General features: G+C 38.2%; 1 protein-coding gene across 1 annotated transcript in view; it reads right to left on the bottom strand.

The window, feature by feature from the left end:
- Positions 1-3,399: 3,399 nt before the first annotated feature.
- LOC131571597 (atrial natriuretic peptide receptor 2-like) overlaps positions 3,400-12,351 on the bottom strand; it is a 35,286-nt gene continuing 26,334 nt past the window's right edge. The window contains exons 17-23 of the mRNA XM_058824376.1: positions 12,036-12,129; positions 11,139-11,226; positions 10,238-10,377; positions 7,307-7,459; positions 6,425-6,523; positions 4,105-4,196; positions 3,400-3,540 (exon numbers count right to left, since the gene is read on the bottom strand). Of these exons, the coding sequence (XP_058680359.1) occupies positions 3,400-3,540; positions 4,105-4,196; positions 6,425-6,523; positions 7,307-7,459; positions 10,238-10,377; positions 11,139-11,226; positions 12,036-12,129 (807 nt within the window). The remainder of the gene's footprint in view (positions 3,541-4,104; positions 4,197-6,424; positions 6,524-7,306; positions 7,460-10,237; positions 10,378-11,138; positions 11,227-12,035; positions 12,130-12,351) is intronic.

Genomic DNA, 12,351 nt, shown 5'->3' with positions numbered 1-12,351 from the left:
TTTCACTTCCCTTTTATTTAAACAAATTATTTCATTTGACTAATTGGCTGTACAAAGAAGCAGATAACTTTTCTGTTTGCAAAAAAAAAAAAAAAAGAACCTTGGAATTGGGATCCCCCCCGCACCAATAACAAGCTAAGTAAAATATGTTTGCTACCTATTCTAGGGGATAAAGAATAACTTCTGGTGGCAAAACATGGTCTTTTCCAATGCCCATGGTTTGAATAAAATCTAGGAAGTTTTACACTTGGAAATACATTAATGAATTTTTGGCTTTACTTGTCGTGATTTTTTAAAATATTGTGATTATTCAGTCTGTTCCTCAATATTCAAGTTGAAACAATATAGTGAAGGTTTATCAATCTAATAAAATACTTTCTTAAATCAGTTTCTGTGTTGTGTGTTTTTTTTTAAACTTCCTGCCTGCAATCTCACTGCCAGGTAGATGGAGCTGTAATAAACAATAATCAGAATGCACAATCTTTCCAATAAAATCACCACATTGTGAATAGAGTTTTAGTATCCTCTTATTATCTTGCATGACTCTAGAAAATGAATGGCCACTCTGTGAAGTGATCTATAAAGTACATATCACCTTCACTTCTTCAGCTCTATTATTGCAATTGCTTTCCCATTTTCTGGCATGGATAAAATCATCAAGAAAAGGAAGAACACATCTCATATTTCTAGTATATAGTGCCATTTTAGAAAAGAATGCTTGCTAGATTAGCTGACTAGTTCCAAATCTGGGATGTGAATCTGTGGATTTAAAGCATCTCACAAATGAGCACTGTGCCGGTTATCGTACTTCAGTTTTACAGGAATGGTAAATGCTTTCCTGCCTCTGAAATGTGGCTGTTGTCACTGGCTACACCTGTCAAAATGCCTGAGATTAATCTTAAAATACTTGTCAGTTGATTGAGGACACTTCTGTTTGTGTCTGTAATATTCACTACTGTACTTCTATCTTCCAAAGTCAGTCATATCATCACAGTCATCAGACAAACTGACATTAATAAGGACTATTGCTTGAAGTTGCAGGAAAGATATGAGAGATTCAACAGTCAGTAGAAAATAATTCTCAGGAGATGCTCTGTTGAAGGAGAGGATCAGGAAGTAACAATAAAACTGAGGTAGGGTGACCCAGGCACTCTTCAGGCTGTACCTCTTTTATAGAAAACTACCAGGCTCTAAGATTCCTGAAGTCAGCAAGAGTCTCTGCTGTCCTCAGCAGAACTTGACTACCCAAAGACTTGTCAGTGGTTAAAGCTGCCAATCCAGCAAACTTGCTGTTTGTCACTCATCACTCATTTCTATTTAGATTTTAAACTCATAAGACACTTTGAAAAAATCTTTTAATTCTATAGACAACATTAAAATAAAGCAGAAGAGTTAAAACTGAAATACTAGGGACAAAGCATACACTTTCACATCCACATTTGATAAGGATATCAACCTTTTTAATAAAAATGTAAACAAATGCAAACTCATTAAAATAATTATGTAAAATATTTAATACATCAAAAAGCACTGTCATAAAGCAGAGAGTTTCACAATTTCTAGATACCATTTGGATAAAGGAAATGGTTGTATTAGAGGATATCTCTGGGCTACTGATAACTGAAAGGTTTATTCTACTAAGATTACAAAACCAGTAATTGTACTATACCTTCTACTATGAAATTTAAAAAGATAAAGGAAGTTTTAAGCTTAGAAAAAATGTGAGACTAATTAAAAATTTTGATTTTTAAAAATTTGGCTGGACTTTATGTTGGGATCTCATGTGCCAAAGTCAGCTATGTCTATGTCCCTCACTGCAATACACAGACTTCTGAGACTTACTTTCACTCAGAAAGATATACATCTTTTCTGTATAGTTCAAAAAAACCTCCCATAATTTGGAAGTACTTAACTTTCTACCTTTGTTAGGCGTCCCTGAAACGTCTATCATTACGGCTGCATTTACTTCTCACAGAAGCTGAAGAAAGACTGCAGTGTGACACTCCTATCTCTATCCCACATACTTGGATTTGAAAGTTGTAGCTATGCTATGTAGCTATGCTAGCTATACAGAAACATGAACAAGTAGTTAGCTGCTTGGTTAAACTCCACAAATTTAAACCAGAAATATTGCAACCACATGCATGTTTTTGTACTTGTACCTAGGATCAGGGACAGACTGGAGGGTAACGGAGAAGAATAAGCAGGATTAAGTGGTGCTATGTCACTCAAAGTCCTTCCTTTTCATCTCCTCCCAATTAACTTTATCCACTGCAGCTCACATTATGGTGGAAGTGCTTTGACCCTTGATATCCTTTGTCTCTCAGTTTCACTTATTCTGTTAGATTGTTTGTTAACCAGTCGAACTTGAATGGGCTAAACTCTTCAAAATACACTAGTCCTGAGGTAAGTCTATTTTCTTTAAAGAAAGCCAACACCAGCAATGCTCACAGAATCATGCTCATCTAGAAATTACTCCACTTGTAGTGATGTAGTTCTCTCTTTACAGCAAATGCTGGCTCGGGAATGACCTTTCCTAAACTGTGTCCTAAATTACACAGTGACTCAGAGGGCTGCCTGACTTCACTGACAGACAGCTATCCAGCAACAGTAGGTTCACCACCACTTTAGTCAAAGCAAAAACTAATGTTAAGAGCTGTTTTTCAGAGAAATCCCAGAGAAGCTGTAGCGAACTTTACCCTGTTTAGCAACAGCATACAACATCTTGCATTTCTCTACCAAGATTTTCCACAGCAAGATGCAGGTGTCACGAGGAATTGCCTGTATGGAAACACACCAGACTTTCTTCTTAATTCCTCTTTCTGTGCCCCAGAAAATGGAGATTAAATGGAAGTAAGAGTACAAATTCTTGTTTCAATTTGTATCCACTATAATTTCTCTGCTCTTTTTTTCATCCTTCTCTTTTGATGGATCTTGCTTCCTCACACAATACACACCTCATTTGTCCCTTTCACAGCACAAAACCAACCATGCCCACAGGGTTTATGATACCACTAAACATCAACACTATTCCATATCCTTTCCTGTGGGAGCGCCTCAGAGGCTGGAATGTCCAACCAGCTGATTTTGAGGTCATGGTGGCTGCTGGCTGAGCATTTCCTATTAAAACCACATCAAGAAGTAACACTGGGAGCTACTTTCTGCTCTGGTACCTGGTGGGCCATTTCTATGTATTATTCCTTAAGATGAGTTTTTGCTTTTTTTCTATTTTCAGTGCCACTGCTGGGAGAAACACCTGTAAATAAAGCCTGAGCTAATACATTCACAAGGCCAAAGGGGTGTATTATCTCTTTTCAAATTTTCTAATTCAGCACGATGACCTAACAGACTGAAAGCAGAAGGGATACTGGAGTTAATGAGTGACTAGGAAGCAGAACTTCAGAGAGGATCACTGGGAAGGACACCTGGTATCGGACTATATGAAAATCTGTTGGCATCTTGAGGAGTGCTGGTGACTGCCTTCTGGGCGACAGAAGCTTTCTTACCTTCAAGCCAGTATGTGACCATGTCTCCTTTCCCCTAAGAAAGAATATTAGTCATGGGGTTATAAACTATCTGTTATTTATGAAATAATTTTTTACTGCAACTCAAAACAAGTCCCAAAAGGAGAAATATGTGCCTGTCAGCCACATTACATAGAGGAAAAATGAGGCATAAAACCTTTCCTTAAAAGATAATAGCAGTAATATCAGTTAAAAAAATTCTTTGAAGTCCCATGCAAAACTGGGTCCACAAGTATGTTAATTCTCTTGTGGAACACACATGATGATTTGTAATGTCTCTGAAGGACCTTTTTTGATTTCAAGCAGTCATGACCGTGAATGTGCCATACAGGACTTCCAAGCTTGACTAAGTCCTTTGTCTCTGACTTACCAGGTTTGTCCCATGAACAAATCCATGGAATTGGTCCTGGCTTAAAATCTGAACATGCTCTCTTCAGGTACCAGAATTAGTCTAACCAAAGCACTGTGAAATACAGAGGACTAGAAAATATAGCAGACTGCATGGGTTAAAATTCAATGACTCCAGAGTATTTTCACACTCTCCTCTCTGAAAAGCTGAGTATAAATGTTGCATACACACCTTGACTTGTAAATTCCCACGGCATACTAACACATACTCTCCAATCTGCTCCAACAGCTGGTATGCACTTGTACTACACTGTATTTTAAGAGCTGGAAAGAAAGGTAAATATCATATTAAACAATTTATACATGTAAGACAGATCCATCTCCCAAAATGTGTCAAACATTTCAAGACTCATTAATGAACTCTCCCTTGGGGGTTTTTTCCAAGTCTTTCTTTCCATTCCTTGTTATTTGTTATTCAAAATGTTTGCACACAAGTTCCAGTATCCTGGCCTGTTTGTGAGAGCATCTCAGGGTAAATATGGGGCTGTCAACAAACACTACTCTTCACATTCTGCATCTAACAATATTTTTGTACTCTTCACAGTTGTCTATCTGTGCTACTGATGAGCATCCTCTGCCTGTGGTGAAGAAAACCATACACTGTTCTACTTCCTGGTCAATAAAGAGCCAGTGCTTTCTAAGCACATTTAGTTTTCAGCAAAGTCTAAACACTAAAGAAACAGCACCATTGCTCTGACTCGAAACCTATCAATTTAAGACAGTTGGAAGAGATGATATTAACATAACTCCATAATTTTTTAAACATTGTTATTTTTCCTTAGTTGAAATTTTATCTTCATGTAAACCATGTAAACCTCACTTGTCTTGCCTTTTGCAAATGATGGAGGAAGGACCAAGAAGGACAGACAGAAGAAATTCTACTTTTGCTTGAAATCAAAATTTTGCCAAAATTTTAAAAAATTTAAGAAAAGGGTTTTTTTTCACCTGTAACATTCTGTGACACAGAGCCAATCATTATGCTTTTTTGTTTAAAAAACATCCTAGGTGATAGTAGGAGTGGCTAAGATTGTCTAACTGATTTTTGTTACATCAGAAAACAACAGTTCTATAATGTCTACTTTTATTTATTTAAGTGTTTTTTAGAGTCTTAGAACACTGCCTGTAGATCAGGAGATCTAAGTTTCAGATAGATACATATCTCAGAACTATTCTTTGAAGAGACATTATATTTCAGCTTGTCATCTTGCTTGAGAACAAGACACTAGCACTCAAATTCCAGGCGATAGCATTTTTAGTGTGCATTGCTAGTCAAAGCAATCATCTCAGGGTTAAAACTTGGTAATATAATTTGAGGTCCTCAGATATATGTGGCCTGAAAAAGGAGAGAAAATAAATGCTTGAAAGATAAATACTTTGTCTTTACTTCTAAGTCTATAGTGCTGATGCACCATCTGAGAAAGAGACTGGCATACAGAACAAAAGATAACCTATGGATGATGGAAGCAGATTTTGGAGGTATTAGTTTTAAAGGAGTTCAGATAAGATGACACAAGGAACATGAATGTTGTTATCAGGGAGACTGACAAAATGAAAATGAAGTTATATGTGTTCCATCCAGGTTAGCATTTGTTTTGGAAAAATAAAAATGGTGAGAAGCAATGGACGCTAGTGATTTTCAAATCCTTTCAAAAGTTTCAAATCCATAATTTAGGACCATTTACCTACCTTTCTTTCTTGTTTTTAGGGGATCATGATAGATGTTAAAAGTATCCGTTTTTACCATGAAATTAAATTTGAAGAATCTTGTATGTGCCTAGCTCATTTACAATTCATTAAAATGTGGGCCATAAAACTACTCAACTTCATTTCATGACTGTAAGGAAACAAGCCATCAAGGTTCTGTGGCATGGAATCACTAAATCTGTTAAAATATTTCAGAGTCTGAGTTTCAAATGTTCATGTTAGCTAAAGACAAAGCTTTCTAAGTAGACCTAGAGCTCTGTTATCTCTTAGGAAGAAGCAGTGAGAATACCTCCACAAAATTTCTGTTTAAACTCCTTTCTAGAGGGCACATACATAATCTTCTATTCTGGCTGAAGACAGACACAGGTCCCATGATATCCTACTGTTTCTTGTGTTCTCCATTAGAGAAAATTATTAGTGGCAAAAGAGGAGTAAAGAAAATATTTTTACCATAAATCCAGCTGGGTGCCAGGAACAAATAGAAACAGTGAACATAACCACTTGCCTCTCATTTTGTTTTAGTCCAAACTTTTTTTACTGTAGAGAACTTCAAAGCCACAAAAATCCCTTCCCAAGACTTGAGAAATAAGGGGATCTGATTGCAAAAACAGTTCTAGAGAATATCACTCAAATAATTTGTCCCTAGGCAGACTGGACCCAGAAATCAAGAACCTCTTTATAGGATTCAGAATTATTTGAATAGGTCAAGACTCAAAACTCAGCCTAACAATTTTTAAGAACTAATTCAGGGATGATTAAAACCCCATCTGCAGTTTGTTCCTTATTACCTTCACTGGTAGATTCCATCCTGGAAGCTGTGTTCACAGTATCTCCAAATAAACAGTACCGTGGCATCTTGGTTCCAACAACTCCAGCTACAACTGCTCCTGTTAAGAAATGGAAAGCAAGATATTTTGGGTTTATAAATCACATAGTCAGTCATACAGCCTTGTGGTTGCTTCCTACACTACCCTAAACCTAATTTGTTCACCATATAAAGACTGAGTGTCAATATTGTCTTTGCATGGGTTACAAATCTGTCTTACAAGTGATTTAAAACATAGAAGATATGATTTCTTGGTAAGACAATGTACGCTGATTAGTTGGCAGATGCTGGGCTGCACAGGACATGTCCAACTCTGGCTGTCTATCAAGCCAGAGTTGGGGAATGTAAGTATTACTTATATATATATATAAGTATTACTTATATATATATATAAGTAATATATATATATTGAGCAGTTAGAGAGTGTCCAAAGGAGGCCACAAGGATGGTGAAGGGCCTTGAGGGGAAGTCATGTGAGGAACTGGAATCACATCAGATTAAATCAGGGAGCTAGGAGTCTGAGTGTGAAGCCTAGATCAGACTGTCAAGAAACAACTCACTGTTTTGAGAAGAGAACAGCTGATAAGGACAGGTTACAGACAGAGAATAGCAGTTCTAACTCACATCATCAAAGGCAGAGGGGCTATGGGATGTTTCCAATGTTGTATTCAAAACTGAGGTACCAATATCCCATGCATCCAATAAATTATTCTGTTGGAATGACCTCTATGTTGTGTTCCACTGCTTATCAAAACATTAACTTTATTTTTAATAGAGAGGAAATGGCCACTACAGATGCATTTGTAAGGCTAGAAAAGACTCTTTTGCAGCTTTCTCAACATACCTGAATGTATTCCTGCTCTTATCTTTAGGAGGGTATTAGGCTTGTGTGGGATCTTAAAAGTCCTGCAGACATCCAGAAGGTCTAAAGCCATGCTTGCAATCTCACCAGCATGAAGGATCCCGTTCTCCTTGGGTACTCCCGACACCACCATATCTTAACACAACAATGCAAATGTGTTAACCTTTGCCATTACACATAGATTTACTAAAGTATGCTGCCTATAATAAAAAAAAAAAAAAAGGAAGAAGCCCTATTCCTTCATATCCCAAGGCACAATTGCACCTGCTGAGCAAAGAAAACCAGAAACAAATTAATGCTAGGGCAATGGCTCATGTGTGGAATTACCTTAGGTATGAAAAATGTTGTATTTCCTTCTTATTTTGACATGAGATTTGTTCCCTCCAATCCTTTCTCTCTTCATCCTCCCCTCCACTGAGTAAGGTTAAAGTGGGACAGGCAGTGCAAATGTGGCAGTTCAGTGCCTTCTGTCAAATATTATAAAAAAGGCAATGACTCCAACTAAAAACTGATGATGGGAAACTGGGGTCCTAGAGTGCTAAGCAGGACAACCATGACTGTGAGAATGATAAACTCCACTAAACCCTGAACTTATGTGGGATTTGCTGCTCTAGTTTGAGCCCTGTAAATCTATGGCACGTGATGGGATTCATCCCAATGTACTCAAAGAGCTGGTGAAGTCATTGTAAGATTTCTGAAAATGCATTTTGAATGGTCAAGGAAATCTTAAGAGGTTCCAGTCTACAGGAAGCTGGCAAATCTGCCACCTTTCAAGAATTTTTCCAAGAATTTCAAGAACTGCAAGAGGGACAACCCTGCAAATTACAGGCCAGTCACTTTCACTTCAGTGCCCAGCAGAATTTTGGAGCAATTTTTTCTGGGAGGTTATGAAAAATGCCTGAAGGACAACAAAGTCATTGGTCATAGCCAGCATGGCTTCATGAGTAGAAAGCCCTGATTGTCACATCTGATTTTCTATTATGACAGGATAACCCACCAAGGTGATCAAGAGAAGCCAGTTGATGTTATCTTTTTGGATTTCAGTAAAGCTTTTTATACAGCTTCTCCCAGGATCCTTCTGGACAAACTGTCTGGAACACAGCTGGATAAACAAATTATGTGATGGGTGAGCAACTGAATCAGGGGTCAGGCAGAAAGGGGGTGCCTGAATGGGGAGACATCATACTGGTGACCTGTCACCAGGGGGTTCCACATGCTCAGCCCCATGCTCTTCAACAGCTTCATAAATGGCTTGGACACAGGACTGGAAGGGTTACTAAGTCTGCCAATTAGGGTTACTAAGGGTTACTAAGTCTACTTAATTGCCCCATAAGCAGAAAGGCCCAGCCAAAAGACCTTGAGAAATCAGAGGAATGGGCAATCACCAACTTCATGTTTAAGAAGGAAAAGTATTAGATTCTGCTCCTGGGATGGGGCAACCCTGGATGTACAGACAGACAGACGAATGACAGGCTGGAAAGCAGAAATGAGTGCGGGAAAGGGACCCGGGGATCCTGGTTGAAGTTGAACATGAGCCAGCAGTGCCCTGGCAGCCAGGAGGGCCCCCATGTCCTGGGGGGCATCGGGCACAGCATCACAGCCAGGCAAGGGAGGGGATTGTCCTGCTCTGCTCTGCTCTGGGGCAGCCTCACCTCCAGTGCTGGGGGCAGTTCTGGGTGCCACAATGTAAGAAATACATATATATTGAGCTGTTAGAGAGTGTCCAAAGGATGGCCATGAGGATGGTGAAGGGCCTTGAGGGGAAGTCCTGTGAGGAGTGGCTGAGGTGACTTGGTGTGTTCAGCCTGGAGAAGAGGAGACTGAGGGGAGACCTCACTGCAGTTACAAATTCCTCATGAGGTGAAGAGGAGGGGCAGGCACTGACCTCTTCTCTCTGGTGACAGTGACAGGACCCAAGGAAATGGCCTGAAGTGGTATCTGGGTTGTGTTTAGGTTGGATATCAGGAAAAGGCTCTTCACCCAGAGGGTAGTTGGGCACTGGAAGAGGATCCCCAGCACACTGGTCACAGCACCAAGCCTGACAAGATCAAGAAGCATTTGGACAATGTTCTCAGGTACATGGTATAATTCTTGAGGATGGTCCTGTGCAAGGCCAGGAGTTGGACCATATGATCTTTGGGGATCCCTTCCAACCAGTATATTCTATGATTCTGACACTGTAGGGCAAGAAACTGGTCTTCTAGGGATCTATGGGGTGCATTTGTTCAGGAATTTTATGCTCAAGAATGTGTTCAACAGTTCCATGAAGAAAAAAGAGTGGGTTATTTTGGTCCCATCTCTTACAGGAATTCTGTCTGTCTCATCCAAAAGCCCTGTTAGATTTTCCTTAGGTTTTAAAGAACTCAATTTTAATCATAGTCTATCTGCAGCAGATTGCCATGGTAGCAAATACAAAGCTATTTTCCTACAAAAGAAAAGATGAAAAAGAGAAGAGGCAGTCAAGACCCTACAATGTATTAGGAGAAAGAAGATTGCTATGGTCTTTGAAAAAAAGACAATAAAGCTTAGTGTATGGCATGTATGATCCCATGTAGAAGACAATTTTTTTAGTTGTGTTCCGGTAATACAGAAGTTTCCATCTGGGATTAATCTGCTGCCAAGACTTAAAGTCATATCTCACTAATAATAGGAATCAAATAAACAGCAGTGGTATTTTACTCCATTAATTTGCCCCATTCACCACACTTGTTAACCACACAAATGATGAAATGTATGCAGGAAAATATTCCTAAAGTTTGCTAGGGCTCTGCTGGAACTCATCTCCTAATTGTTTTATTTGGTCTTCCCACTCATAAGAAGCTTTCCAAATCTCCTTCAGCTGTTCTTCCTCATCATCAGGGAGTCTCTATCTTGACCCAGGCCCCATCATAGTCCACAGCTCAAGGAACTTACAGGCATCTCCTATTGTCTCCACCTTATAGACATCATAGTTATCTATGATTTCATCAAAAATGGTATAAAGCTTGTTCAAGAGATCTACCACTTGATATGGCGTGCTGCTGCTGGACAGCTCAGTGAAGCCAACAATGTCACTGTTAAAACACAACAGAAAGAGCATAATCATCCACTATCCTAATGGTTGCTAATTAGCAATCTTAAACACACAGCAAACATTTCTCAATGCAATTACATCAACTTTCTCTTTTCAATAATTCTTTCACTAAGATTCTTATTGGATAGTTTTGCCTTCATTTATTTAAATTTACAAAAGAGTCCTTCCATTTAAAAGGACAGATTGACCCAAGTCTTTTTTGCTTAGCAATGCAGTAAAACATTTTGAGAGGTAGAGTTTAAATCTGTAACAGACTAAGCATTCTTCTGCTTTGAGTTATATATAATTTTTTAAAAAAGGGGAACTTGATATCTGTTCTTTTATGACAAGTGAAGGCATGCCATTTGTATGTTGTTTCCTGCACACAAAAAATATTAAAACTGTAAATCCATGTGGACTCTAAGGATAGGCAAATTTTCTTTACACAGGCTAAATGGTAGATTCTTTACTTAGACCTATTTTATGAAACATAGATTCATGCATGTGTAACACACGTAAAGTGATGTGCTGCTGTTTGTTACAGCTCCAGAGTAATGTAATTTTTTACTTAAGTAATTCTAATCAAAAATAGGGAGAGAGTGTGAGAATTTTGAAAGACACTATTTTGTAGAACCACCTATTACAACAGGTGGCAGTTTAGTTAGAAATTCTGTACTTGGTTAGGAGCTTCACCTCCACCAGAAGCCTAGGAGTTTCTTCTGTAGGAGACAGTTCTAGTCCTACCTTTCATCTTTTATTTACCTGAAGAAGATAGTGGCACTTGAGTAACTTTGAGCTTGTGCCTGTTTTCCCTGTCTGAGATCATCTGCTATTTGTTTTGGCAACATACCTGTTGTAGAAAGTAGAACATTGTAATCTTTTTACATGGATAAATGAACATATTAAACATAACATGCTGGTTTAAATGCACAAAAAGTGTTCATAAAGGCAAAATATTCTGAAGGTGAAAACACACCTTGGCATCAAAATCTGCTCTGCTGTAATGTGAGAAATCACAATAAATCTCACTGTTAACACATCCAGATTCTTCACATGGGCCATAACTTTTAGGCCAAACAAACCAGTATGGATACTTTTCAAGAAAGAGTAAGGTTATATTCTAATGGTGTGATCTGGGATTTTACTAATTGTCTCTTTGTGAACTCTTTGTTAGTGTTTTCTACCTGTGTTAGGTTTGTTTATTATCTCTTCCCTGATTTGTTTTTTTTTATTTAATTTGTTCCCCCTGTCTTGGACTTTCACATCTCTTTGTTTTTTGCTTTCTTATATGCTATTCCCATCTCCTTATGCCCTTCTTACAGAATTCTGGAACATACACTGCCATCAAAAGCAGCCAACTACCCTTCCACAACATTTATAACTATGCAAAAGGCCTGCCACAACAATGGCTTTGCCAAGTCAGAGCACTATGGATTTTGGGCCATAGCTCTCCGATGAGTGTACTGATTTCTAGGGGGGAAATACAGAAAGTAGCTAAATATTTTTCCAGCTTTGCAAGAAACAAGTATATTCATTCTTTGCTAGCTAAATGTTACCTATTAAATTATCACCTATCAAAGGGTTCTTCTTTGTAGTTAGAAAGCTGAAATAAAATTGTTATTGAGAAGAATAACCAGTATTTTTTTTTCTATAACTTACTATACAGCAGACGATCAGTCTTCTGTTTTTCATGTATTAAATCCTGGGTTCTCTCAGAAACTAGTATCTCCAGATGTTTGTTATATTTCTCCATCTAAATAACAGAGAACTATGTAAAATTTCTCAGAAATTCATCTGTTGACTGAAAAAGATGCCTAGCTGAATAGGATTTAAGTATTGGAATGATTCTGCTTTGAAAACATTCAGAGATTCAGAGATAAAAAGGGCACAGGCCTAAGACACTTAACACTTTTTTACAAAATACAAAGACCAGGTTTCTCCTCAAGTAAATTTATAAATTTAGACTTGAGGTTGT

The sequence above is a fragment of the Ammospiza caudacuta genome, chromosome Z (genome assembly GCF_027887145.1).
Source record: "Ammospiza caudacuta isolate bAmmCau1 chromosome Z, bAmmCau1.pri, whole genome shotgun sequence".
Classification (NCBI taxonomy): Eukaryota; Metazoa; Chordata; class Aves; order Passeriformes; family Passerellidae; genus Ammospiza; species Ammospiza caudacuta.
The sequence above is the reverse complement of the archived record's forward strand: the minus strand, read 5'-3'. Positions and strand labels throughout refer to the sequence as shown.